Source organism: Egretta garzetta, unplaced genomic scaffold (assembly GCF_000687185.1).
Source record: "Egretta garzetta isolate BGI_Z169 unplaced genomic scaffold, ASM68718v1 scaffold252, whole genome shotgun sequence".
NCBI lineage: Eukaryota > Metazoa > Chordata > Aves > Pelecaniformes > Ardeidae > Egretta > Egretta garzetta.
The window spans coordinates 2,036,307-2,061,818 of NW_009259028.1; the positions used below are offsets into that span (position 1 = coordinate 2,036,307).

The 25,512-nt window shown below is 43.9% G+C and overlaps 2 protein-coding genes across 2 annotated transcripts in view; one reads left to right on the plus strand and one right to left on the minus strand.

The window, feature by feature from the left end:
• Window positions 1–18,275, plus strand: part of PCSK2 (proprotein convertase subtilisin/kexin type 2) — a 92,757-nt gene extending 74,482 nt beyond the window's left edge. The window contains exons 10-13 of the mRNA XM_009634674.2: window positions 7,279–7,494; window positions 8,789–8,889; window positions 13,174–13,401; window positions 17,789–18,275. Of these exons, the coding sequence (XP_009632969.1) occupies window positions 7,279–7,494; window positions 8,789–8,889; window positions 13,174–13,401; window positions 17,789–18,275 (1,032 nt within the window). The remainder of the gene's footprint in view (window positions 1–7,278; window positions 7,495–8,788; window positions 8,890–13,173; window positions 13,402–17,788) is intronic.
• A 5,784-nt stretch (window positions 18,276–24,059) lies between these two features.
• BFSP1 (beaded filament structural protein 1) overlaps window positions 24,060–25,512 on the minus strand; it is a 21,186-nt gene continuing 19,733 nt past the window's right edge. The window contains 2 exon segments of the mRNA XM_009634668.2: window positions 24,060–24,465; window positions 24,467–24,953. Coding sequence (XP_009632963.2) covers window positions 24,060–24,465; window positions 24,467–24,953 — 893 coding nt within the window.

Genomic DNA, 25,512 nt, shown 5'->3' on the forward strand with positions numbered 1-25,512 from the left:
GGCCACAGACATTGTGTTATTGTTCTTTGAAATATGCTGAAGATAGCACGTTAATAAAGTATATGCAGTTACATACCTCTAACATCGTTTTATTTGCTCAACAGCCGAGTGAGAGTAGGGAAATTAGTTTATGATCTGACAACCATCTGATTACTCCATTTTCTGAGGAAGCCTTACAAGCTTTATAACTTGGGAGCCCTTCACTACTGTATTGCTATTGTGTCTGGAATATGCTCTATAATTCCATACCTTGTCTTATTTATGTAAGCTAAGATGAAACCTTATTAAAACCCCAGCACAAGTGTGTTATATCTCCTTGGAATTCTGAAGTCACTCCATTCATCTGACCAGGGATATTTTCAGGCTTTTGTAAAACAGCATGACCAGCTTTTCTGACCTGGTGATGGGGTACACCACCTTTCACTGAGTACACGACTCAGGTTTGGAGATCATTCTGTGACCGCCTGCCTTCCTGCCACAGATAGGGGAATGGGCCTTTGCCTCTGAGGGCAGGACGGGGCAAAACCCAAGTGCTACTGGTTTCTGTTGTGATACTGGCCTCCTCGGGGATGTCTTGGTCAAATCAGGACCTTGGCTGTCATAGGTTTGTGCTTTCCATGGGCCTGTGGCAGGGTTAAATATTGCCCTTGACAAAGACTCAAATGACTGTCACATAATGAGCAGAAAGCTGCAGCATCAGTAGGTTGGGCCAATATGTCAATATTTGTAAGCTCCAAATGCAAATATTTTATTTATTGACGTGTAAATTATTGTTTTCTAAGGAGGCAAGACAATAATGTACCCTCAGTTATGTAGGTTTTGCTGTCTCACTCTGACCCCAGAAGCGTTTTTGCCTAATCCCTGTGCTGCAGCTCAGCAGCCATGTGCTTTTGCTTCCCAGCAAGGACAGTGCTACAAGCTAGAACCTTTGCACAGTGTTGCAAGAGCCACGGGTGAAGCTGTGAGGCCAGGGTTCATTGCACCAGTTGGGAGCTCTGGGCAGAGCAACCAGCATCATCACTGGTGGGAAGTAAATAGGGTGTTTAGAATCTTTTTCTCAGTGATAATCTAGCTCAGAAATACTGAAAAGTGGATGGGATTGATTTTTGCAAATATTACTGATACCAGTACGCCTGCAGAACTGTTGGACTACAGTAATGCATTACCACTTGTGGTACGCAGCCCAGGATCCAACAAAAAAGGAATGGATAATTAAAAGTTTTTGTCTCAGCATTTTCAAAGTTCCCTCCCCATTTCCCTTCTGGACTGAACCTTAATTGAAACCTCGTGCTCTCTCTCTTCACCAAGAGTGTAATTTTCCATTCTTTTCTCTTGGCTAGCAGAAGTCCATCCAGTTTCAACAGTAATCTATACATAGAAAATGGCCCAAGCATTATTTTTAGCCAAAGGAAGTATTAACAATTGTGCAATTAGTTGCGGGTGGGTGGCTGGGAGTTCAATACTCTTCTGTGCAGTCTTGAATAAGTTACTTAGAGCCTTTTGTTAGGGTTTAACAATTATAGGGCTCAGTTCTTTGAGAATCTCATATGCAGCAGTCTCTTGTACTTGGGTGATTATTACTTGACCCAAAGAGTTTCAGAAATCTGCTAGGAGGAAACAGCCAGCCCATTATTGAAGGCAATAAAGTGTGAAAGGGACAAAAAGAGGAGAAGCACGACTGAAGCATGGTTCCAAGTGATGGTCATCCTCTGCATAGCAGCCAAGTCTTTAGCTGAGTGCTTGCTCCTACCAAAATGGCCTTTCCTCCTTCCCCACTGAACTCCTGAGGGTTAGGCATGCCAACAGCAAAGGGGCATCGCCTTCAGCAGTGGTGGATGTGAGTAGGATAACCCAGCTCCTGTTTCTTCTGTGCTGAACTCCACGACTTGTGGGTGTGCTGGGCAGGACAGACATCCTGGGCTTTTCCAGGGGTACAGTACAGCAGCTCCAGGCTTTCGGAAGGGGCTGGGCATGAGAGAAGTGCTAAGGGATTCAGCTCAAACAAGACAGCTGTCCCCTTGAACGTGTGCAGTGGCAGACTTTGGAAATTCAAATATATTTCCTGCTTAAAACTTTCATGTCTGTGTGGTTAAAGTAAGATTACTTGGCTGTCTGTCAGGCATGTGTTTGTGCATAGGTTTTGCTTTAGGTTTTAGCACTCCCCAAGAAATCGGTATAGGAAAGGAGCAAAGGGATCCAGGAATTCACAGGCTACCAGATTGCTCTGGGCAAATCAGCCTGGCAGATGCAGAGCTAGCTGGAGGAGCCAGGAGAGTGAGGGCTCTACAGGCTGTCCAGCTGGCACCATGTCAGCGATGCAGGAACACGTGGGTGGGCTCCAGAAAACCCTGGCAGTGCAAAAGATGAGCAGCAGTTCGATGATGCCAAGGACCTGCTGCCTCCAGCTGGCTTACGCTGCATAGCCAGGCTGGTGGTACACAGGAGTGGTGGGGAGACTGAGGCGGAGGAAGGTCTCTGCGTAGCCTCCTGGATGGGGGAGGCCACCAAGAGAATAGGGCCACCAAGAGGATAGGGCCACCAGGATGATCTGGACTGGGAAGCCTGCCATATGAGGACAGGCTGAGAGAACTGGGTTTGTTCACCCTTGAGAAAAGGAGGCTTGGAGGGGATCTCATCATCACACACCAGTACCTAAGGGGTAGCTACAAGGAAGATGGAGACTCCCTTTTTACAAGGAGTCACATGGAGAGGACAAGGGGGAATGGACACAAATTGCTCTTGGGGAGATTCTTGACTGGACATGAGAGGGAAATTTTTCACCATGAGAACAGTCAACCATTGGAATAATCTCCCCAGGGAAGTGGTTGACTCCGCCACATTGGACATTTTTAAGATGCAGCTGGACAGGGTGCTGGGCCATCTTGTCTAGACTGTGCTCTTACCTAGAAAGATTGGACTGGATGATCCTTGAGGTCCCTTCCAACCTCCGATTCTATGAATCTGTGATTCTATGATGTCTCAAGAGCCCAGCCCAATGCTCCCCACCAAGTCATGACAGCAGGCAAATGGTCCCACAGCTCTTCCACAGTCCGTCCTTGCCTTGGCGTGCCCCAGCCTGGGGGCATGATGGTGATTTTGCGTTGCCTGCCTGGGCTGCAAACTACACTTTCTGAGATAGTTAGCAATCATTATTGAAAGATGCAGTTTTTAATTACAAAACACGTAAGGATTTTCAAATAATTGGGTCCCAAAGAGAAAGAAACGCTCTTTTCAGAGGAAAATACAGTAAAAATTAATAGGGGCTGGAAACTAACTGAGTCCTATTCAGAAGTCAGTAAAACCCATGGCAAAGACTTGAAAAGGCTGTAGAATTTTTTGCTTTTCCTGGAAAACCAGTCACTTTCTTACCATAGCAGGCATAAAAATTGCTATTAAATTATAGGGAAGGTACTGAAACACTTGTTTTCTTAAGGGGAGGAATTACAAAATAGCTATCATATGTCACGCAAAAAGAAAGGTGCTTATAAAATAGTATGTGCTTTGAATTTGTTACAGAAAGTGATTTCCAGTTCTGTAATTTTTCAGATTTTTTTCAAATGTGTTCCATCTGCATTTTCTTCCTTTTCTTCTCTTCCTATGGGACAGTCCATAAACATCAGCAAACCATTTGGCTGTCCTTATCCTGAAATACCTTTTCGCTGCACCTAAAAAAAATCAAACCTCCTCACAGTCAGGTGCTGCTTTTTTTTCTTCTTATCGTGAGCCCATCTGCCTGCTGGTGTTGCGATGCCATTGTTCCCTGGTACTTGGCTTTTAAGGGCAGGAGTCCGTTCTTTGTTTTTAGCTTGTACTGTTCTGAAACTGTTAGTCCTGATCTACGACTGAAGGATTAGGCCAAAGCCAAAGTGCATCAGAAATGTGCTGTAAAGACTGTTACGTTCCTTCCATCCATCTTCAGCAGCCCCGATGGCCAGGGAGCGGGTGAACTAGAGGAGCCGAGGCAGAGGCCCAGCCATGTTGAAGCCCAGCTGTTATTCACACAGGCGCTTGCCAGCCTTGGTGGGAAAGGTCACAGAAGCTGGAGGAGATTTATTTGTCATTTGACATTTTTGTCCATTTTTATCTGGGTAGTGTGATCCAACAGTCAAAACTTGGAGAAATGCTGGCTTAGGCACTAGCCCAGCAAGTGTGATGAGTGAACACAATAACAAGGGGGAAAAAAAAGTTCAAGATGTGCCTGAAGTTACATAAAGTGAATTAGGCTGCAGTGCCCTGCCAACTCTTTATTTCAAGGTAGTTCAGTAAAGTTTTTCTGGGATTATGCTCTTTAGAAGATGAGAAAAGGGGTAAGAAAATTTCTCAGGGATATTTTTCACTGGTAGCACAACATCCCACAAAGGACACTGGAAATAGAAAACCTGCTGTTTCTGCAAAGAGAGCTTCTCAGTAGCCATCTGTGACTTTCTAAGCATATAGCCCTGCCCAAGATTTAATTCTGGTTTAGCCTGAATTAAGAGGTAGGCCTCTCTTGGGCTAGCGCTAAATGCACCAAGATCCATTTTCAGCTCTGAGTGAGCTACAGCTTCAGATGGCTCAGAAGTGTGGGTGCTGTGCTGTGCTGTGCATTGCTTTTGGGGCAAATGAGCAGGTTTCAACAGGATTCTGGAGGAAAGATGCTCTTTGAAATGTATCATCGTATCTTGCTTGTGGCCTCTCGTCTTCCTGAATCTTCCTTCAGGCTCCCTCTAGTGCTTGTAGTGTGTATTACTACCCCCTTCTTCAGTCCTGGTTTTGGCCTACATTTACAGCGGCCTAAGTTGAGTGACACCACTCAGTTTTCTGAGGTTCATATAACATAGAGATGCAATTAGCGAGTTTTTCAGTTGGCTTTAAACAGGATGCTTAGTTGACCCAATTTAGACTTTTCTGGTTTACACTACTACCATCCAGAGGATTGAAAGTTCACTTCCTCTGAAGCCATATATTTCTGCCTGGGAAATGAAAGGATGCGTGAGGACAGCCACCAAACAGTTGCCTGCACAAACTATCCAGCTCTTGCAGGTCTGGCTGTGGGAAACATAAGAAGCAAGTCCTAAGCATCATTGCAGATTAGGCTCTTGAGCTGCTATCAGTTTATTCCAGTAGTGTTTGCTCCTCTTTCTGCTCCTGGCTACAATGCAAAGGCGAATGAAATGAGAGTGTTAAGAGGTGAATTACGGTTTTTAACACTAAGCCACACTTGTGGATGTGATGCTTATAGAAGTGATATGCTGAGGCCATTCTCATGTTACAGTATTTACATGCAGAAAACCCAGCAGCAGTGAAGCAGGCTAACTCCACCCACGAACTCGAGCCCAAATTTCCACTCCTCCATGGATTCCCCCTGCTTCCCACCAGCAATATGTTAGGCCCATTTGCTGCCATTCTGCCACAAATCCCACTTGTGGGGTGAAATGCTGGGCAGTAATGCCCTGTTTTGTCAGCATGGAATAATTTGCTGAGCAGGGCTAAGTCTGCTTCCCCATGCAAAACGCTGCAGAGACTAACTTCCAGGCACCAAGCTACTTCTGTGAATTGATCACATGAAAACAAAAGTGTTCCCTCTCCCTTTAAAATGGCTGGAAGGAGAAGGTTGTTTAAGAATGGTGCCATACTTGCCAAATGTCCCATTCCTGGCACCAGCAGCCACCTGCTCCCTGTGTTGGGCAGCAGCCTGCCTTTTTGGGGACAGAAGGAGATATGCTCGAGCTGCCACTGAGGCTGTCCAAAGGAGGCAGATGGTAGCAAGGTGATGTGATGGTGTACGTGGGCATGATGGCAAGCTCGGGCTGTAGCCTCTGAAGCAAGTCCAAAGCCCAGGGTTGGTCCCTGTAAGGGAAAAAGCCAAAGGGAAAAAAAGGCATAACTGTTCTCATTACGCTGATGTTTTTTATTTTTTTATATAATTTGCTGGAATTATTTTGTTCTTAGCAGTGTATATTTTTGCAACAGTATCATCCTCCCTTAAAACTCAAATGATTGATCTCAGATATTTGTGGGAGTACTCAGACTGATTTCAATAAGCTTTTTCATAGTCATCATTTTTATTATGAAAATCTATGTCCTGAGATGTTATGTACCCCAGTGGCAGCAAACCTGCTGTGCAATTCAGTGAGTTATAATGCAACTCACTAACGTGCTTGAAATAATGAGGTTGTTTTGTTCAGCAGGGTATGATGAAAAATAGAAGCTACTGCTGGGAGCTCAGATTTTCTTTAAATTCCTGGCAGAAAAGGTTGCCTATTAAAATACCGTTGTGGGTTGCTATGTTTGTATATTCTTTAACTTCCATTTCATGCTGGACAATGAAGAGGCCAGAAGAGGTTTTTTTCTTACCTTCTGCCCAGTGCATACCGACAGTATGTTCAACTGAAGCCTTGCGCCCTTCTGATGCTGTTGGAAGTGAACATCGGCTTACATTAGACTAAAGGCAGAGAGAAACGGTGGCCATGCTGGAATCAGCAGGAGATCCGAGCTTTGGGTTCAGTAGCACTGAACCCTGGGTGTCAGGGTTCTCATGTCTAACCCTCTTCCAGGCAACCTCTTCTTAGTATGGGATGAGAAAGAGCTGAGTTGATCCCTTCCCACTTCTTGCCTATCTGGAAGTTGAGGAGAGGGTACGGATTTCTTTCCTTTAGCTAATGGGAAGCCTTTATAGCTGCCCTTCAGCTTTAGTCTCTCCCATCCATCTCTTGCCTTCTCAGTGTAATTGGTAGACCGTCATTCTGTAGATGATTCATCTGGTCCCATAACTTTGTTTTCTGCTTAGTAGTAGAAGCTGGTTTGTCAGAAAAATAGCTTTGAGTCAGCGATACCTTTGGAGAAAAATCTATTGAGAGAAAAAGGTGCCAGTTTTACAAGATTTTTTAGCCGTTGCCTGAACCTAATTGGATCTTACAAACCCAGCATGTGAGATGACCTATGTCGCTTTTAAAAGAACGCTTTCCTCATAGCACTTAGACCTTGACATAGATGCTAATGAATCCATAAAATGTCTTAGCATCTGGCAGAGGAGCCTTCAGGGCGTCAAGCAGAACAGGAGATAAATGGAAGTGCTCTGTGTACATAAGGTTGCAGAACTGGCTGTGGCTGCCAGTTAACTGGATTTAATAACCTGCAGAAGTCCATGTGATTTCAGCTTAAGTTTGATTTATATTTTGTTTGGACCAGTTTTCTCCATTATAGATGCCCAGCTTTACAATTAGATGTGCAGTTTAAAGTAGCTGCTATCTCCTATTTGCAATTTAACCCAAGAGGGTTGATTTTCCCCTTTCACAGGGCCGAGGCGGCAAAGGAAGCATCTACGTCTGGGCCTCCGGAGATGGGGGCAGCTACGATGACTGTAACTGTGATGGTTATGCATCGAGCATGTGGACAATCTCCATCAATTCTGCTATAAATGATGGACGGACGGCTCTGTATGATGAAAGCTGCTCTTCAACCTTAGCCTCCACCTTTAGTAATGGGAGGAAGAGAAATCCTGAGGCTGGCGTGGTGAGTCCAGATATTATTGTCCTGTTGCCGCTGTCTTTGTGCACTCCTACAGCCTATTAGAACTCTGTCTGCTTTGGAGCAGCAGATGGTCCTTTGTTGAGATGGATATTTTCTCATCTGCAGTACACAATCGTGCCAAAACTGTCAGCTGAGGAGATCTGGGATTAATATTGAGAAAAGCAACGATCTTCCATCTCTTAGAGCTTCATGTAGTTGGTGCTTTCTTTTATCAGAAACCAGATTTAGAAGTTCAATTGCACTCTTTCGAGAGGACAGTGTGATAAAAGGTCTCTGTAAAAATCTAAATGAAAAGTGTCAACATCTGAGATCATACTTACTTGTACTGGCAGAGCAGTCGTGAACCAGACTTACACTGTCCTAGAAGCTGCACAGAGCAGACAGACATTCAGTCACCTACAGAGGAAACGCGGGGGTTTGGATCACCCTCAGCCAGAAGTGCAGAGCATCGTACTCAAGTCCCCTATGGGGCCGTGCCTACCACTGGAAAATAGGCAGTGTCTGTTCAAGTGTAACTGGGGTTCTCATCCCCTGTACTGATCACTGCTCTTCAGCACCTTCAGGCTAGCCAGGACATAGCCTAATTCACAGAGTGGAAAATTCAGATGTAAAAACTCAAGGTCGGTCTTTGCCAAAAGCTTCTGTACATTTTCCATGGCCCTGTCTCAAACCCAAAGACACATTGTAGCATCCTAAATGCCCCCCTGCAGTAGCAGATGGAAAAATACTGGTTTCTGTCTTGGTATCAGCTCTCTGCTGATGCCAGCCAAGATTATCTGTGGCACCCTTGTAATTATCACCGTAAAATGTACTTCTAAGGTTTCCTTCTGGTCTCTTCTAGTGACTAATCTGCATAGAAGATAGCAACCTGACACTGCCTGTTGGTTCTGGAGTTGCACAAATGTTAAAAAGCTCAATACTGCTAACAATTCTAGTTTCAAATCCTTTTGGTAACCACAAGGGAATTTAAGGCCTTTGGTTAGACTGTGTTTGTGGGAAATAAATTACATCCATATGAGTTTATGACTTCTAAGTGGTAATGAACGTTGTTTTCCTACATCATAATTTATTCTTGCATTCACACCTTCTGTAACTGTGTCTCACTGTGGTTTTAAACTGATACTCTATTCTAAAAAAGAAAACAGATCCTAGGAACAAACACACAAATACTCTAAAGAGCAAAGGCACAAACTCCCCTTTCTGTATTTTTCTGAGTCTGTAGCTGCAAGGAAAATGGACTAGCTAGTTTTATTAATTACATTTAATATCATTGCAGGCTACAACGGATTTATATGGCAACTGCACCCTGCGTCACTCCGGAACGTCTGCAGCTGCCCCTGAAGCAGCTGGAGTGTTCGCCTTGGCCCTGGAGGCTAAGTATGCTGTTGAGAAATTCCTTGTGAGCTCTAGACAGGAGAGGACCTGTGGTTTGCTTAATGTTGTTTCATCGTACAAGTTGGCTGGCTGTAGCACGGGGCTAGAACGAGCAGCTAACAAGCTGCCTGCCGCAGCAGTGGCACGCTCGGTAACTTACAGATGGAGTGACAGTCTTGCCAAAGCCCTATAACAGATATATTCTGGCTGATTTGCTCTCTGTGTCCTCTCCATCCACTGCTTCCAGAGATTCATCTTCTCCAGCACTGTTTGGAGGGAGAGATTATTCCATTTCTCTGCATATCCAGCGGGGAATGCCCAGCCTACAAAAACATAGAATCATAGAATCGTTTAGGTTGGAAAAGACCTTTAAGGTCATCAAGTCCAACCTTTAACCTAACCCTGCCATCCCAATATAAGAACACACCTATAGTATCAGACAGGAGTTCATCTTGTACCACATACTGTCTGCAATGACAGATGCTATGGGGAGAGTACAACAAACGGGGATTAAGAGCAATCTTTCAGGAGCAGCTTTGGCAATCGGAGCTTTGGAGAGAGAGCAGTCAGCCTGTCCTGTTTAATAGCCACAGGCAAATTTATCTTCCTTGAATTTGTCTAACTCTCTTTCAACTTGTCTGTATTTGGCACCTGTGTCATCCAGTGGCAATCAGTTCCACAGTAATAATAGTTTTTGGCAATGGTAGTGGGGAATGTTTCCTTTGTTTTTTCTTAACCCATTGCTGGTAATTTGCTTCTGTGCTACATAATTGCTCTGTTATGGGAAAGAATAAATATCCATTTCAATTTACCATCTCCCTGCTATTCATGACATTGGAGACCTCTTGCTTCATTATCTTTTGCTCTAATGATTAGGAAATTTTTCCTTAGATTAGCCTATACCATCTACTTACTTTGTGTTACATTATTTTATGAAGTGAGACAACATTTGCTCGGGTATACAGCTCCAGGTGCTATAACCATGGCATGAAGTAAGCCCTATGTACATAGTTTTCTTCAACAGTATGCAGAAGAATGAAGATGTGGCAGAGGAGGCAACGTTTCTGTCACTAGCAGAGCAATGATTGTTGTGCTCAGAGCATGACCTGGGCCAAGTGTCATTTTTCAGGTTTTATACACATAAAACACACTCGCCGAGTGTTTTAACTTTGGATGATCAATCCTTCTGCTATCAAATTCATTCAGTGGGACAGCCATGATGTAATAAATAATTATGGCCATAAAAATACTAAGGTTTAATGAATTTGCTGACCGCTGCATGTTTAACCTGGACCACAACCTTAGTATCTCAGTAATAATTAACATTTGTCCTCATTTGGGATATCCATGAAAACTGGAATTACTCTTTGCAAACTATCATGAGTAGAAATTAGACTAACACCCCTGGTTTGCAATTGGGTTTCTGGCTTTTGCGGAGAAGAAGGGTGGAGGTGGGTGTTGAAGATAGAAAGAACTGTCAGTGTCTCCTATCTCTTTCCAGGCTGGCTATATTAAACCTCCATTTTAGTGTGCAGAACTACCCTGGATGAGTTACACTAGCCTTCACAGGAATGGCTAACAATTTCCCATGCAGATGACTGCTGCCTGCCATATATCTGTCAGCTCATACATGATATATGTCTGGCACATCTCTAAAAACAGACCAATCTGTGAAATGGAAAGTACTATTTTAAGATATGTAGCAGCTCTTAAAAGGTTTCAGTAAGAATGATGCAAGTGATACCTGGTTTTCAGTTATCTTGTGTCATGTTGGAAAAATGGCAGTAATTGGCTATTCTGGTGTATATTCAGCATGCACACATGCTTACTACTTGGGCACAGAAAGCTGAAAAGCGGGTCCTTTTAGGTTGATGGTTTGAATCAGACATTGTAATGTTGAAAGAGTTCATCATAAACCAACTGGAAATAGCTTTAGTTATGTAGAATTAGAATGTCAGTTCTAAAGCTTCCAGAATACCTGGTCAGGTCTGTGGGACCTGATGAGATGCATCCCAGAGTCCTGAGGGAATTGGCTGATGTAGTTGCCCAGCCCCTCTCCATTATATTTGAAAAGTCATGGCAGTCAGGCAAAGTCCCTGATGACTGGAAAAAGGGAAACATTGTACCCATTTTTAAAAAGGGTAGAAAGGAGGACTCCGGGGACTACTGACCTGTCAGGCTCACCTCTGTGCCTGGGAAGATCATGGAACAGATCTTCCTAGAAGCTGTGCTAAGGCACATGGAGGCCAGAGAGGTGATTTGAGATAGCCAGCATGGCTTCACCAAGGGCCAGGTCCTGCCTGACCAAGCTAGTGGCCTTCTGTGATGGAGTGACTACATCAGTGAACTAGGGAAGAGCTACGGTTGCCATCTATCTGGACTTCTGTAAGGCCTTTGACACAGTCCCCCACAACAGCCTTCTCTCTAAATCAGAGAGATATAGATTTGATGAGTAGACTGTTCAGTGGATGAGGATTTGGTTGGGTGGTTGCATCCAGAGGGTAGTGGTCAACAGTGCAATGTCCAGATGGAGATTGGTGATAAGTGGTGTCCCTCAGGGGTGCGTACTGCGACCAGTGCTGTTTAGTATCTTCAGTGACATAGGCAGTGAGATTGATTGCACCCTCAGCAGGTTTGCAGACAGCACCACGCCGAGTGGTGCAGTTGACATGCCTGAGGGATGGGATGCCCTCCAGATGGACCTGGACAAGCTCAAGAAGTGGGCCCACGTGAACCTCGTGAGATTCAACAAGACCAAGTGGTCCTGCACTTCGGTTGAGGCAACCCCCAGTATCAATGGAGGCTAGGGGGAAAGAAGGGATTGAGAGCAGCCCTACCGAGAGGGACTTGGGGGTACTGATGGATGAAAAGCTGGACATAAGCCAGCAATGTGCACTCACAGCCCAGAAGGCCAACCATACCCTGGGCTGCATCAAAAGCAGCGTGGCCAGCAGGTCAAGGAAGGTGATTCTGCCCCTCTGCTCTGCTCTGGTGAGACCCCACCTGCAGTGCTGCATCCAGCTCTGGAGCCCTCAGCACAGGAAAGACATGGACCTGTTGAGGTGGGTCCAGAGGAGGCCACAAAAATGATCCACGGGCTGGAGCACCTCTCCTATGAGGACAGGCTGAGAGAAGTTGGGGTTGTTCAGCCTGGGAAAGAGAAGGCTCTGAGGAGACCTTATTGCAGCCTTTCAGTACTTAAAGGGGGCTTATAAAAAAGATGGGGACAAGCAGGGCCTGTTGTGATAGGACAAGGGGTAATGGTTTTAAACTAAAAAAGGGTAGATTTAGATTGGATATAAGGAAGAAATTCTTTACTATGAGGGTGGTGAAACACTGGAATGGGTTGCCCAGAGGGGTAGTGAAGGCCCCATCCCTGGAAACATTCAAGGCCATGCTGGACGGGGGCTCGGAGCAACCTGATCCAGTTAAAGATGTCCCTGCTCACTGCAGGGGGCTTGGACTAGATGACCTCTAAAGGTCCCTTCCAACCCAAACTATTCTATGATTCTATGACAAGTGCCTATTTCTCTGCAGTGCCTATGCAAGTGGCACGAGAACAATAATTTGTAAGTGCACTTCCTGTCATCATAATCACTGCAAATCTAGGAAGACAAGAGCTAATGATGAAAAATGATCATCAAATCTAGAGAAATGTTACTTGACTGCATCCATCCATGCTAGTGTATCATGGGTGACAAACCTTTGCTATACCTTATAATGCAAACCTACAGCCACCCACAGCCCATATACCCATATTCACAGAATACTGAAATTGCTAACACCTTGATTGAAATATCTCATCAGCTTCATCAGACTGGGGCTTCTCTGGGTGAATCTCAGAAGGTCCGTGGGAAAAGCAGGAGGAGCAGGCAAGGAAAAGAGGGCAAGATTTAAGAGGAAGGCTAGGCAAAATTCTGGCATCATCCTTTTCTTTTTGTATTCCTTTCAGGATCCGGTGTAATATCCTACTCATTTTATTAGCTTAAAAATTGCCTGGTGGATCTATAATGTGAAGTTAAAAGCAGTTGTTTTCAAGAAAAGGGAAACAATCAGAAATTACTTTGCAAATTTGGGGAATATATTTTGGGGAAGTACTATACAATTAAAACCTATTCTTGTTCCCACAGAAATCAATAGAAGCTTTGTTAATAATATGTGTGTATACCTAAAATTTCTGTGTGATTCATAGAAGCAAATTTTACCAAAAGGCTTATTCAAACACACTGTCTTGTCTTCAATATCTGCTTGGAAATACTGTTTGTTTTCCATGTTACTCTTCCACAGCTTGGATCTGACATGGAGAGACATGCAGCATCTGACAGTGCTCACCTCCAAGAGGAACCAGCTTCATGATGAGGTTCATCAATGGCGTAGAAATGGCGTTGGGCTGGAATTCAACCATTTGTTTGGCTATGGTGTCCTAGATGCAGGAGCAATGGTTAAGATGGCGAAAGACTGGAAGACCGTTCCCGAGAGATTCCATTGTGTTGGAGGGTCAATACAAGAACCTGAGTAAGTGAACAGTCTGGTATATGTGTTTGGCTTCTTCCAGGCATTTAGGAGACCACAAGCATGCAAATACGTTGACAAAGACATAGATAGTCAAAGAAACAAAATGCAATTTTTTTTTTCTAAGAAAGCCTAACATCACCAGTAGCTATATCAATAAGTTGGTAAAATAAACTACGTGATCTTTGAGTTCCTGGTTTGCTGGAGGAGTGCATTCTACAGCTCATTTGTGTCATCATTGCTAGTGCCAGTAGTGTTAATAGCAACACCCATTTCTCCTAAGTATTTATAGGTATGTTTGTGCCAAAGTTTCTGTGAATAAAGAGCCTGTGTACAAGTGAAAATCTGGGAGGGTGGCGCTGTAAATTACGTGAACTGCTGCCATATGAAATATCTGTCAGCCGGGTCATATCTCCTTGTGACATATTCCAGCAGACAGTTTTATCTCCAGAAGACTGAAACAATCATCTACAGGTACCGGTGATTCAGTTTGAACACTAGAGCATTTAATTGTGTTTGGTTTATGTTCTTCAAATCTCTAATTGCAGCCTAGGTAGTCAAATTATTTTCTGATTTACCTTCATGTGCTAAAGTGAATGAGTCAACGAGTGAATGAATTAATATTAATTGACTGCAACAGCTATAGTTCAATTCAATTACTCAAAATACTAATCTAATAATGGCCAATTTATGTCTATACCATTTGAAATCTGACTTTTCGGTGCCATTTTTGAACGCGTCATTGTTCTATTGGAAAAAGAAAGCAAACTGATATACCAGCCCGGCATGTAGCTCAGCCAGGCAAAGAGTAAGTTTGTTCCCAACCTTAAGGTGGGTTTGTATTTGCAGGATCCAAGGTTCTACAGCTGAAATCGAAGTTAGTTCTAATTTACCTGGCCTATGCATGCTCACAGGCAGGAAACAAATGAGAGAGTACTGAAGCTCTCTCTAGTTTATTCATAACTTAAATGCAGACAAATAATCTCATGTATCTTAGTGCAGCCCCATTTATCGAAATGGGGATCATCCTAGAGGAGGAGAGAAAATGTCTTTCTGTAGGCTTGGCGCCATGCATTAGACAATGCGGTAGAGGTGTTCTGGCAACAGAGCCAGGCAAGTGCTCTGCAGTGGTATTGTCTCCTTCTGCTTTTGTTTTTCTGTCTCGTTTCTGTTGGTGAGTGGATAGAAAAGCAGAGGTGATGGTGCATTTCCTCCAGCCCAAGGATCTGGAACTACAGTAAAGCTTCCCTGTAGCTGTCCTTGCCCGACAGGCTCCAGAGTTGAGAAATATATTGCTTTGTGTCTTTTGAGAGTAGCACCCAGAGCAGGCTCTGTGCTTACAGCACACAGATTTGTGAAGAGATTTGAAATGCATACATCAGCAGCTGAGTTATTTCAACCAAGTCGGTCATGACCTAAGCCTCCTAGCTCAGTAGGTCTCAGTCTACAGTCTGTATGGGTGTCTCCCGATAATTACCCGACACATCTGTATGTTAATAGTACTGCTGTAATATTTATGTCCCCAAATGAAACACCCACAGGACATAATAAGAATTGTGACTTGCAACATCTACAATTTTTTGAATTACACTGTAAATAAAACTAGTGAAGTCCCAGCATCTCGATTCCTTGGAAATGAAGAGTAAACTGCATTTCTGCCATGGGTAGTTGGGTTATTTTTCCATTCTGGCCTTGCTGGAGCAACATTTTTGATATAAAATCTATATATGTTTATATAGCTACAGATATTTGTAGATATAAAATACATATTCAATATATATATAGGTGAATAGTTGATACAGGAGTGTACTGTAGGAGCATTGTCAATTTGCAGAAACAGGTGAGGAGAGAATTGACAGCCTAGAATATATAACGTGCTGAAAGCAATCAGCATTTAAAGTGTAGCGTTTCTCCACTGCGTGGAGAAACGCTCGTTAGCAACAGGAACTTCCCCTGAGGAGGGATTTTTGTTGGGTCAGCAAAAAGAAAAAAAATGGACAAGTCTGAATCTGGCTGGTCCAGGGAGATACAAAGCTGATTTTGGACAATCATAGTCCATCAGCTGAGGAACAGGAGCATGGGAGTGTGCTTCTAGAGAGCAGTTTCCTCCCCCTGCTCACCTCTAGCTGGGTACTACACTTCATGCAGAAGTGAATATGTTTATTTATCAATTGGGCAGCAGTACACTGCGAGGATGTGGAAAACCCATCTCTTCTGCTCCTTTCTCATCAGGCTTTTTCCACCACCCCTAGTTCTTTTTCTTTGGGGAAATTCACCTGGACTATAGTAATTAGTCTAGTGAAGCAGAGGGTGTGTGATCCTAATTAACAGGAAGGGGGAAACAGAACAAGCCTTTTCTCATGCGTTTTCGAGAGCTGCGGTAACTTTTGCACTGCAGCACTTAGGAAGGTGGAGAGAAAAGCTGTCTGCAGCTGTCAGGCTGTCTGCAGCGCAGATGGAGTGGTAACACTGCTCTTACTTCCTTGGGTTTTGGTGTTGACAGATAGTCATTGTGTGTCTATCTAGACACACTGTGGTGTTCTCCCTTATTTACTGGACGAGATGGGAAACACTTATCACAACTGTTGGAATGAAGCATTGTTTGACAAAGCTTTGTCTGCTGCGTGAGATTGCTATGAGACAACGTGAATTCAGATTGCTTTGAGGATGATGCTTCCCATGCAGAGAAATTGCAGGTATATGGCAAGTGTCAGATTATGATCATTCACCTCTGGCTGGTAAATAGTGCATTTTCCTTGAGCAAAATAAATCTTGAGGGTATTATATGTTCAAATATTTTAGCTGTACAATACTTATTTTATACCAGCTTATGCTCCAGGGCATCCATAAGATTCAGAACAACTCAGGTTTTTCAGTTTAAGGTGTTTAAATGCCTTGCGGACCTGGACCTGGATGTCTTTTTACTCTACAAGTACTCCCAAGAAAGCATTACTGCATGAAAGGGCAGCAGAGACTGGCCTGAGCCAATTAGTGATGTGCTAAGCTGTAATACCTGGAGCTCATCTCAGGAAGAAGAGAATTCCTGGAAGCTAGGCTTGAATGAAATGCTTCTCTGCATTCTCTGAAGAACACACCATTTCAGTAGCAAAGGGAAGAGGCTGGTACTCATTTCTTTTGAAAAGCAGGCATTCATTACTGCATGTGGTCAATGCCCTTTTAATAGGGCCTCTCTTATTTTCCTGCAAAGCCTAGGTCGTGGAGAAGCCACTGGAAGAGATAATGACAAGCTGACCGGAGTCTTTTGTGTCTTACTCCCTTTTTTAATGATTGCAGTAATTCTTGTCTTTCAAGTGTTTCTTTTAGACAGAGGAGAGTGTCACACTCCTTGCTGATGGTGAAGACGCAGAGACTTCTGTTTACACTTGCAGTGTAGTTTGCCAGCCAGTTTCGGAGGCAACTGGTAATTGCCACTCACATCCTGACCCTGCAGGGTTTAGGGGGTGCTCCACAGCCTCGGCTGCTGGCTGGGCACTGCTCCCAGGCCAGGCACCAGTGCCCTTGGATCTGCCCTGGGACCCCGAGCGGCACTGCACAGTGGCTCCCGGCCTCCTCTGCAAGAGTTCAGAAAGCGCGGATGCACCTTGCACAGGACCGAGCCTGTGCCCCATCTGTAGGTCTAGCTTCCTGGTAATACTTAGGAGAAATGTCCTTCAGTTAATTGTGAGTTTGCCTTCGTAAGGACAGTTCTGTCCTTATGAAGAAGGACCAAGAAACTTGTGACTTCAAGGTACGGCACTTTGGCAACTCAGTAAAAAAGCGCAACTTCTTCCCCCTGTGAGTGTGCTCCTGTATGGGAGTGGTTCAAGGATAACAATTTTAATGGAAAAACATTTTTCGAATGAGCTGAAACTGGGATCCCATGTTTGTGCTGGTTTCCCAAATCAGAAGAATGATGTAGGCTTTAGTGTGACTGCACTGCAATTCCGTGCGACTGGCTCCTCTGACTCCAGGCAGCCGTTTGCGGCTGTCTTTTAAGGTGACTGTCTGACACGACTGACTGCTCACGGTTCTTCTACTGAATATACACATTATTATGCAATTACCCAATATAGTAGTGATAAGTAAAGGCAGCTATTAAATATGTTAATATTTCTTAAATAGCAGTATGTGCTTAATTGTATTCCTTCTCTTTGTGTAGGTGTACATTTCATAATGCGTTTTCAAATTAAGGTTTTGATACAATTTTCTAAAAAGAGAATGTTCTCTTTCTGGCTAAGTTTGCAACTTTCACTTCCTTACTTTTCCGTGTATTAATCAGGAAAATAGCACGGGTTTTTCTGTGAGGCACCACAACCCAGTAGTTTTAGAATTAGCCATGTCATGCTATCTTGTATCCTTTTAATTTGCTTAATTATCTTTTGAACTGCAGAAAGATATCACCAAGTGGCAAGCTGGTCCTCACACTTACAACTGATGCTTGTGAGGGGAAGGAAAACTTTGTCCGATACCTTGAACACGTCCAGGCTGTTATAACTGTGAATTCCACCAGGCGGGGAGACCTCAACATCAACATGACCTCGCCGATGGGAACAAAGTCCATTTTACTGAGCCGGCGTCCCAGGGATGACGACTCCAAGGTGGGTTTTGACAAATGGCCTTTCATGACCACACACACTTGGGGAGAAGACCCTCGAGGCACCTGGGCTCTAGAGATTGGGTTTGTCGGCAGCCTGCCACAGCGGGGCGTGCTGAAGGAGTGGACACTGATGCTGCACGGGACTCAGAGCGCACCTTATATAGACCAAATAGTAAAGGATTACCAGTCCAAACTGGCCATGTCCAAGAAGGAAGAGCTGGAAGAAGAATTAGATGAAGCAGTGGAGAGAAGCCTGAAGAGTATACTGAGCAAGAACTAGTGCTGTTCTGCATGACGGTGTCTTTCCTTCCCCAGATCCCTCTACTCACCTTTCTACTATCCAAACCTCTGTGTTAGACATATTACAATGATTGTCTCTGTAGCCAAATTATCACACTTTCTTGATTTTAAAGTCTTACATCTCGTCAATAATTAATTACCACTGAAGCAATCCTTTTTTACTCTAAACTACAAATATACTGTCCCCCACCAAATACTATGTACAGTTTGTGACTGTAAATTTTTTTTTGTGTCATACAAATAGGTGATAACCTGCAAACAAGTTGATGGCTTTTCCCTTCATATTTTTGTGGTAAATGTTGTTTGTATTGAAAAAAAAAAAGAGTGAATTTTAACATTGGCAGTTGGTGATAATGGGCACATTTTATAAAATGATTGTGAGGGAATCATGAAGAGGTTGGCTGGAGAGACCTTGGAACGTCTAACAGCTCCTTTTGCATCATTGACTTCAGTGGAACTTTCCCTGTTGGGTTCAGCCAAAGTAGTGCTAGACCCTACACAAAGAAATAATCCAGAGATGAAGAAAATTTACCAATCCAATTTGCAGAAATCCAATTCTTTTGAGAGTTTTCTTTAATATATACACTTACACAACACCCACGCCAACCCTTCAGCCACAGAATGGTTCAACAGGCATGCAATAAGGAAGGCAAAGCGATGCCAAAGCCGGGTGACAAGCGGAAGTGCTTTGCAAACAGGGTCAGGGCATTCTAGAAGCACAAGTTTCAGTTTGGGGTTTGGTTTGGTTTTTTTTTTTTTACTTTTGGCAATTTAAATCCATTTACCATCTTACGGCAGAATGAGCACATAAGGAACGAGCTGTAGGATTTCTGGCAAACTGCAAAAGTGCATCTGCTCATCTCTACACTGAGATGTACTCCAGCAGCGTAAGATGAGGCTGTGCCAGCATTTCCAACCACAGACCCCTGTTTTCTGGGGTTTGCAACCTGGCTGTCAGTAAATTGCTGTGGGAGAAATTTGAAGTATGCAGTTTCAGTCCCAAAGCAATTTTTTATTCAAATTTCATTTTTAAAAATAGAGATTTGTTATTTTTATGTTATACTAATATATTTAAGGAGAAAAATACGCCTAGGTTATTAATGTATAGTGCAAAGTTGGCCGCCTTGGGAAAAAAAAATGTAGTGTGCTTGGGAAGATTTATTGGTAATCATTGCTCTTTGCTGTTTAAAGAGTCAGTCCCACCCTCGCTTTTTGTACGTGAGTAAAGTCAGTCTCTCTCGCCCTCGGAGCCTGATCTGGCTGTTGCCACAAGACCTAACATTCTTCTGGGTGGGGATTACTCATGGTAGTAACCACTACATGTTCTCAGGTGTGAGATCCCAAATTGAACCTTTGAATAATAAAGGGTCTTGATTCTGCAAATATTTAGGCACTCACTCACAGTGGACCTACTCAAATTCTGACTTTAAGCAGGTGCTTCGGATCTTTGCAGGATCCAAGGTCGACTTTTTAGCAGTGACTAGTTTCAGAATTTTATTACGTATTTTTAATACGCAGAGTATTCATCTGAAACATTTTAATAAGAGTTGTCCTGGTTAATCAGGTGCATAGTAGTAGAAACACATTCAGTAAGTAAATATTTATCTAACAAATTAAAAACATAAAGGTTATATGGTGCACACGTGTCACGTAAGAATGTATAATCTATGCTGTTATTTCTAGTGAATATCCGTCTTTTATCTTTCCATAAAAGGCCTGTTCTTTCCTTTACAAATCCAAATGCAAAATAAACAGCTCAACCTACTCCAAGTCTATGCGGGTTACACTGAAAGCCAAGGCAAGCGGGCTCCTCGCTGCGTGCAGCAGTCCCTGCCGGCAGTCGAGGCACGCTGGGATAAAACAGGCATCAGCAGGAGAAGAACCAGGCCCCGTGTGAGTTTTAGTCTTGAAGTGCTCTTGGTTATTTGTTCAAACACATATGTGTTTAATTTGGTGATTTAAAACCTAACCCAAAGGACAAGATGGGTCCATTTCAAAGCATGAACTGGAGTTCATGAGGCCTGAGCCAAAACTCACTGATGTTAAGCGGGTCAGGGAGAGGTTTGCTTGTGTCTTTGGGAGGGATCGTGCTGACGGCAGAAGGTTTCCGTGGAAGGCACCCAGTTCTCAGAAAGAGCAGCGTATACATATCAGGGGGAAGAATTTACCATATATATATATATATATTTATGCATACACCTGTATGTCTAATGCAGACAGCACACCTGTGGTATCTCTCTGTATATGTATATTACATACAATATGTATATTCAGAGTATGTTACATATATTTGCTTGCAAGTATATCTAGAATTACATACGGTATGTAATGTATAATACATACACGCACATCGTTACTTTTTGTGTGTATGTGTGCAAAGAAAGAGGTAACAGGAAGCTTTTGAAGGACTTCGAAAATGTGGAAAAAAGTTTCAGAATACAAAAAGTCCATGTGGAAATCTTGAACATGTACATGACTTCCCATTGCATTCATGTAATTTTGCAGTTCTCTGTTCAATCATTAAATATCTTATAAAGCAGCAAAATAACTAGATGGTTGTTCATATTTTCATAATGCTGACATAATTTATGAAGTGAAAGGTCATGATAATGAGTGATAGACAGAAATGGTGAGTTTTGATACAAGTATATATAAAACTAAGTGTATATACAATATAGAGATCTACTTCAAATTCTTCAGGATTTTTGCATCAGGGGGTCGCTGAAAAATATGTCCCGTTAGACTTAAGTTTTTATGGTATTGCTGATGGAAAATAAAGTTAATTTAGTATTTATAATAAAGGGGAAAAATGAAGCTTATGATTTGAAACAGGTGACCACTGTTTAACTAAAGCCCTGTGATGATGTTTTATAATACGAGTGAAATAAAGAGCTGTTGTAAACTGGCAGGTCCTATCATCATTGCCTATCCGAAGGTAGACGGGGGTTAAAATACTGCTGTAGGTGGGACGACTTCCTACGCCTCTGCTTTTTATGCTGATGAGGGAATTTGTATCCCATGTGTGCTGGATACTGAGACAAGAAACATGGGCCTCCAAAAGAGTCGACAGCAGCAGATGACAATGGACAGGCTTTATGGCAGTTCTGTCCCTGAGGAAGCACAACAGCAGGGTTGTTCGGAGCACTTTGAACAACACAAAAAAAACCCCACCCCAAAACCAAACCTTAGTTCCTCAACCTCCTTACTTCCCATCCACACTGTTGGGTACCATTTAGCTCACATGTTCCCATGGCACAGGGTGCATGGTGTTTTATAATGTCTTACCATGTCTGCAGCAGTGAAAGATGGCAGGGACCCTCCTGGTCTAGTTCTGATTGCCAGAGAGGTGAGGCTGTGTCTGTTGTAACCTAGGCCTCAGCCCAGGCTCTGCTGAGTAGATGCTTGCGAGTATTTCACCATTACGCATAAGCATTTGAGAATCTGCATTTAAAGCAGCGGTTAGCCCATAAATCATGAGAGTTACTATACCCTTCAGCATTGTCCCTATGAACAATAGGCTAGGAGTGGGTTTTTTTCTATGTAATTTTTCATACAAATTTACAGAAAAATGCAGGCTTCCTGGCGAACTGCCATGTTTGTGGAAGGCTGGTCAGAGATTGCAGCAGAATTTAGGCCTCAGTTCCTCATGGTCCGTGACTTCTGCTGGTGTCTGTGATGCAGCTCAGCATCAGCCTGGTTCAAGTCTTGCACCTCAGCATCACTGCCTGTGCAGTGCCGTGTGTGGCTTCTCCAGTCAGGCGTGCCACTAAACCCGCTTTGGGAGTGATAGGGACACTGCCCAGCTGCTGGACAAAGATTACAAGCATCAGAAAAACATTTCTAAGTCAGTGGTGCGGAGTGGTGACACCACAGCACATGGAGGTGGCAGGGGCTATGCGCACATCAGACACCTAACCCAGGCGCTCCTGAAGTGGGGGGGGTGAGGTGGGCGAGGGTGCCCAGTTCTGGCTAGGTACTGCCTGAATGTGTTTTCATCCTATTTTGTGATAGAATTATTAAACAGCCTTCCTACTGCTGCAGTTGGCTTGGCCCACCACACCCCAGTAGTAGCCAAAACCCGCTCTCACCAGCAGGTATGCCAAGCAGTTGCTCCCAACTCACCAGCGTGCAGCCTATATATGCATGGAGAAATGCCTTCTCTGCAGTTATTTACAGCATTAATAAATCAAACTGAAAAGCAGCACACATCCTAGCAAGGAATGGCTGCCATATATTCCCACAGCATTTCACTAAAACAGCATTGACAAAAAAAAAAAAAAAAAGCCTGACTAAAAATGTGACTAATGTGGGTCACCTGTCCCTGCTTCAAAGACAAAGGTGCCACTTTACCAGTGCCACAGTAGATGAGATGCTACAAATGCATTGGAACTCACTAATTAAAAAAACCCCAACACAATATTGAAGGAAAATCTTGGGTGATTTCAGAAGGTAGCCCTGAAGCTCAGGCTTTTAGCCATGTCCTTCACAGCTGATAGGAGCGATTGGCCAGAGAGAAAAAGGCATAATGATGCTGAAAGCTGGACTGAAAACTCTGTGGGCTGGGTGAAAGAACATGTAGAGCCCAGCCTAGTAAAGCACTTACTTACTTAAGTATGTATCTCGCTTTAGTGGATTATTTGTATGCCTGAAGTCAAGCTGAGGCCTAAATGATGCACCAGCACTTTAACTAGTGCTCAGGATTTGCACATACACAAGCAAAGGATTTCTTTTACTTTTTTTCTCCCCTCACCCCGTCGAAGATTTCTGTAAGCTGCAGGAGGCTGTTGCAGAAATGCTGCTTTTTGCTTCCCCATTCAAGGGCCCACGGGAAGGCACCGCTTGGTCCAGCAACCCCACGGTGCCCCATGGGCCTGCAGGTGACCAGGCTGCGATAGGATCACGTGGCAGTAGTAAACTCTGTAAAACACCACAGGCTGAGGAAATCCTTAACAAGAAAAACACCAAACCACAAGAGTCTTTTGAGTTGGCTGCAGTCTGCTGTAAAGTTCCTTGGCATTCACAAATACCGTAGTTGTGTTGGTGAAGGACAAGTAATGTCTTTAGTATCTTTTGTAAGAGCTATCCCCCCACTTTGGTGGAATTTCAAGTTTAATTCTGAGCCAATACGCATTAAGAGCTTATTTCAAATACAGAGTTTGTCTTTAGATCCAAAAAGAAAGGTCTGCCATGCTCATCTCTATTTAAAGACAGTAAATGAGAGAGATATGGAATAGGTTATTTAACAGGTATCCAGCCCTTCCCCTGGAAAAACTGCACACCCAGTTGACATTCACTAGCAAGGACCATCAGTCAACGGTAAAGGCAACACAAACCCACAGTGGGTATCTTCTGTAGAAGGCAAAACTTTTATTAAATGAACCAGATGTCACAAGTTAACAATTGCAGCTGTCTGAGAGATGGGGAATCGTACGGCAGCTATAGGAGCAGTTGAGGAATATGCAAAATTTGTCCCGGATACTGTGGAAAGCCAGGCAGCTCTGTAATAATAATTACTTTCAACTTGTCCTAATCATGAAAATCAGTTGCCATAGGATGTGCCTATTACTTGTTGCCCTGGAGCGCTCTAATGGTCATTGCACCAAAGGTGAGCCTACATCAGACAGAACTGCCATCAAGGTATCAATCTGTTCCATACCAAACAGCAAAAATCTCACTACTGTATCATTCGGTCAGGAAAAAAAACAGTCATTTAATAACTATGCCAGACAAGTTGACTATCAAGGGAGGGGTGGGTGTGTGTCACCTAAGAGCCTTTGTCACCTGCTTTCTTCTTGCTTGTCTTCTCTATCATCGTCTCCACAATCATCGCCGTCTCTTCGTATGTCTGAATTCTGTCGTCTGAAAACTTCTCGATGGACTCCACCACCTCCACCTTCTCATAGCTCATGGAGCCAGGCAAGCCTGCTTCCCTGAACAAAAGGCCCTGCTTATCTTCTCGTTCATATTCTGCCTCTCTAAGGACTCCTGGCTCAGTTGGGCTTATCAGACCAGGGGAAGGAACTGCCTCAGGCTCAGAGATGTCCCGATACTTTGTGATTTGCTCGATTTTTCCTCTTGTTTTTTTGCCCCATTCAAGTATGTCTTCTTTTTCTTCCTCTTTTTGCTTATCTGGGAGTTCAAGCTCTTCCCTCCTTTCACAGATAGCCTCCGTCACCACCGTTCATCACCTTCCCGTTGCTGGTGGAAACTGTGATCCCTGCTGCAGCTGGGATGGAGGGGGCCAAGATGCAAGGTTCTTCATAGCCTTCTTCCCCTGTTACCAGCACATAACGCCCTTTGGGTTGGGCATCAGGTTTAGGCTCTGGTCTCTTGTAGACTCTTATTTTCTCCCTCACAATGTTACACAATTTATCAAAGGCTTTGCTTATCTGGGCTCCATCAGGTACGTCCTCTGGGCCCATTTCTTTTTCATCAAGTTCGAATCCTTCCTGCCCAGGTTCACATGTGACCGACCCTTCATGCCTAAACTCCAGCTGATCTTGGTCGAAACCTTCCAGAGTTCTTTCGTACAGTCTTTCAGGCGAGAGACCGTCGGTTATGTCTTTAGACATCAGCTCCTTTTTCCTGGCAATTTTCTTTGTCAGAGCTTTTTGTCTGGGCTTTACACTGGCGATGTCTTGCATGGCCTGGGTGATATCTGGGGAAAAAAAAAAACAAAACAAAGCAAACAACAACAAACAGTGCTGAACATGGTCGCTGCAGATGCTAGAGCTGCCTCTCACCCTCACCGTTGCAGGTGGAGAGCTGAATGCAGCAGCAAACATGAGCACGGCTTCCACCAGTGCATTAAACAGCCCCCTCTTTTGCATAGGCCTCCTCAGCCCAGTAGCCATTTTGCTGCGCACAGTGTGAGGACAGGACAACTGTGTGTGTAAGAGAGGCAGCTGCACAGAATGTTCCCCTTTCGGGCCTGCACTAATGCTCAGCAGGAGCGTTCAGTGCCCACTGCAGCAGCGGGGCTCAGCGCCATCCTGCCAGGCATCGTGGCAGGGTTTGGCCCTGTTAACGAGATGAGAAACCTCATCTCCTAGGGCAGAGACTGAAGCCAGGTGCCCAAAGTTAGAGGCATGGCCTGGCAGTAGGATTAAGTGGAAAAAGCTTGTCTGGCTTTTACAACTCCTGCTAGGCTTTAGGGAGGAAAAAAAAAACCACCCCAAAAGCTCTGTTTAAAACTTTCCTGCTGAAGGCAGGCTGGC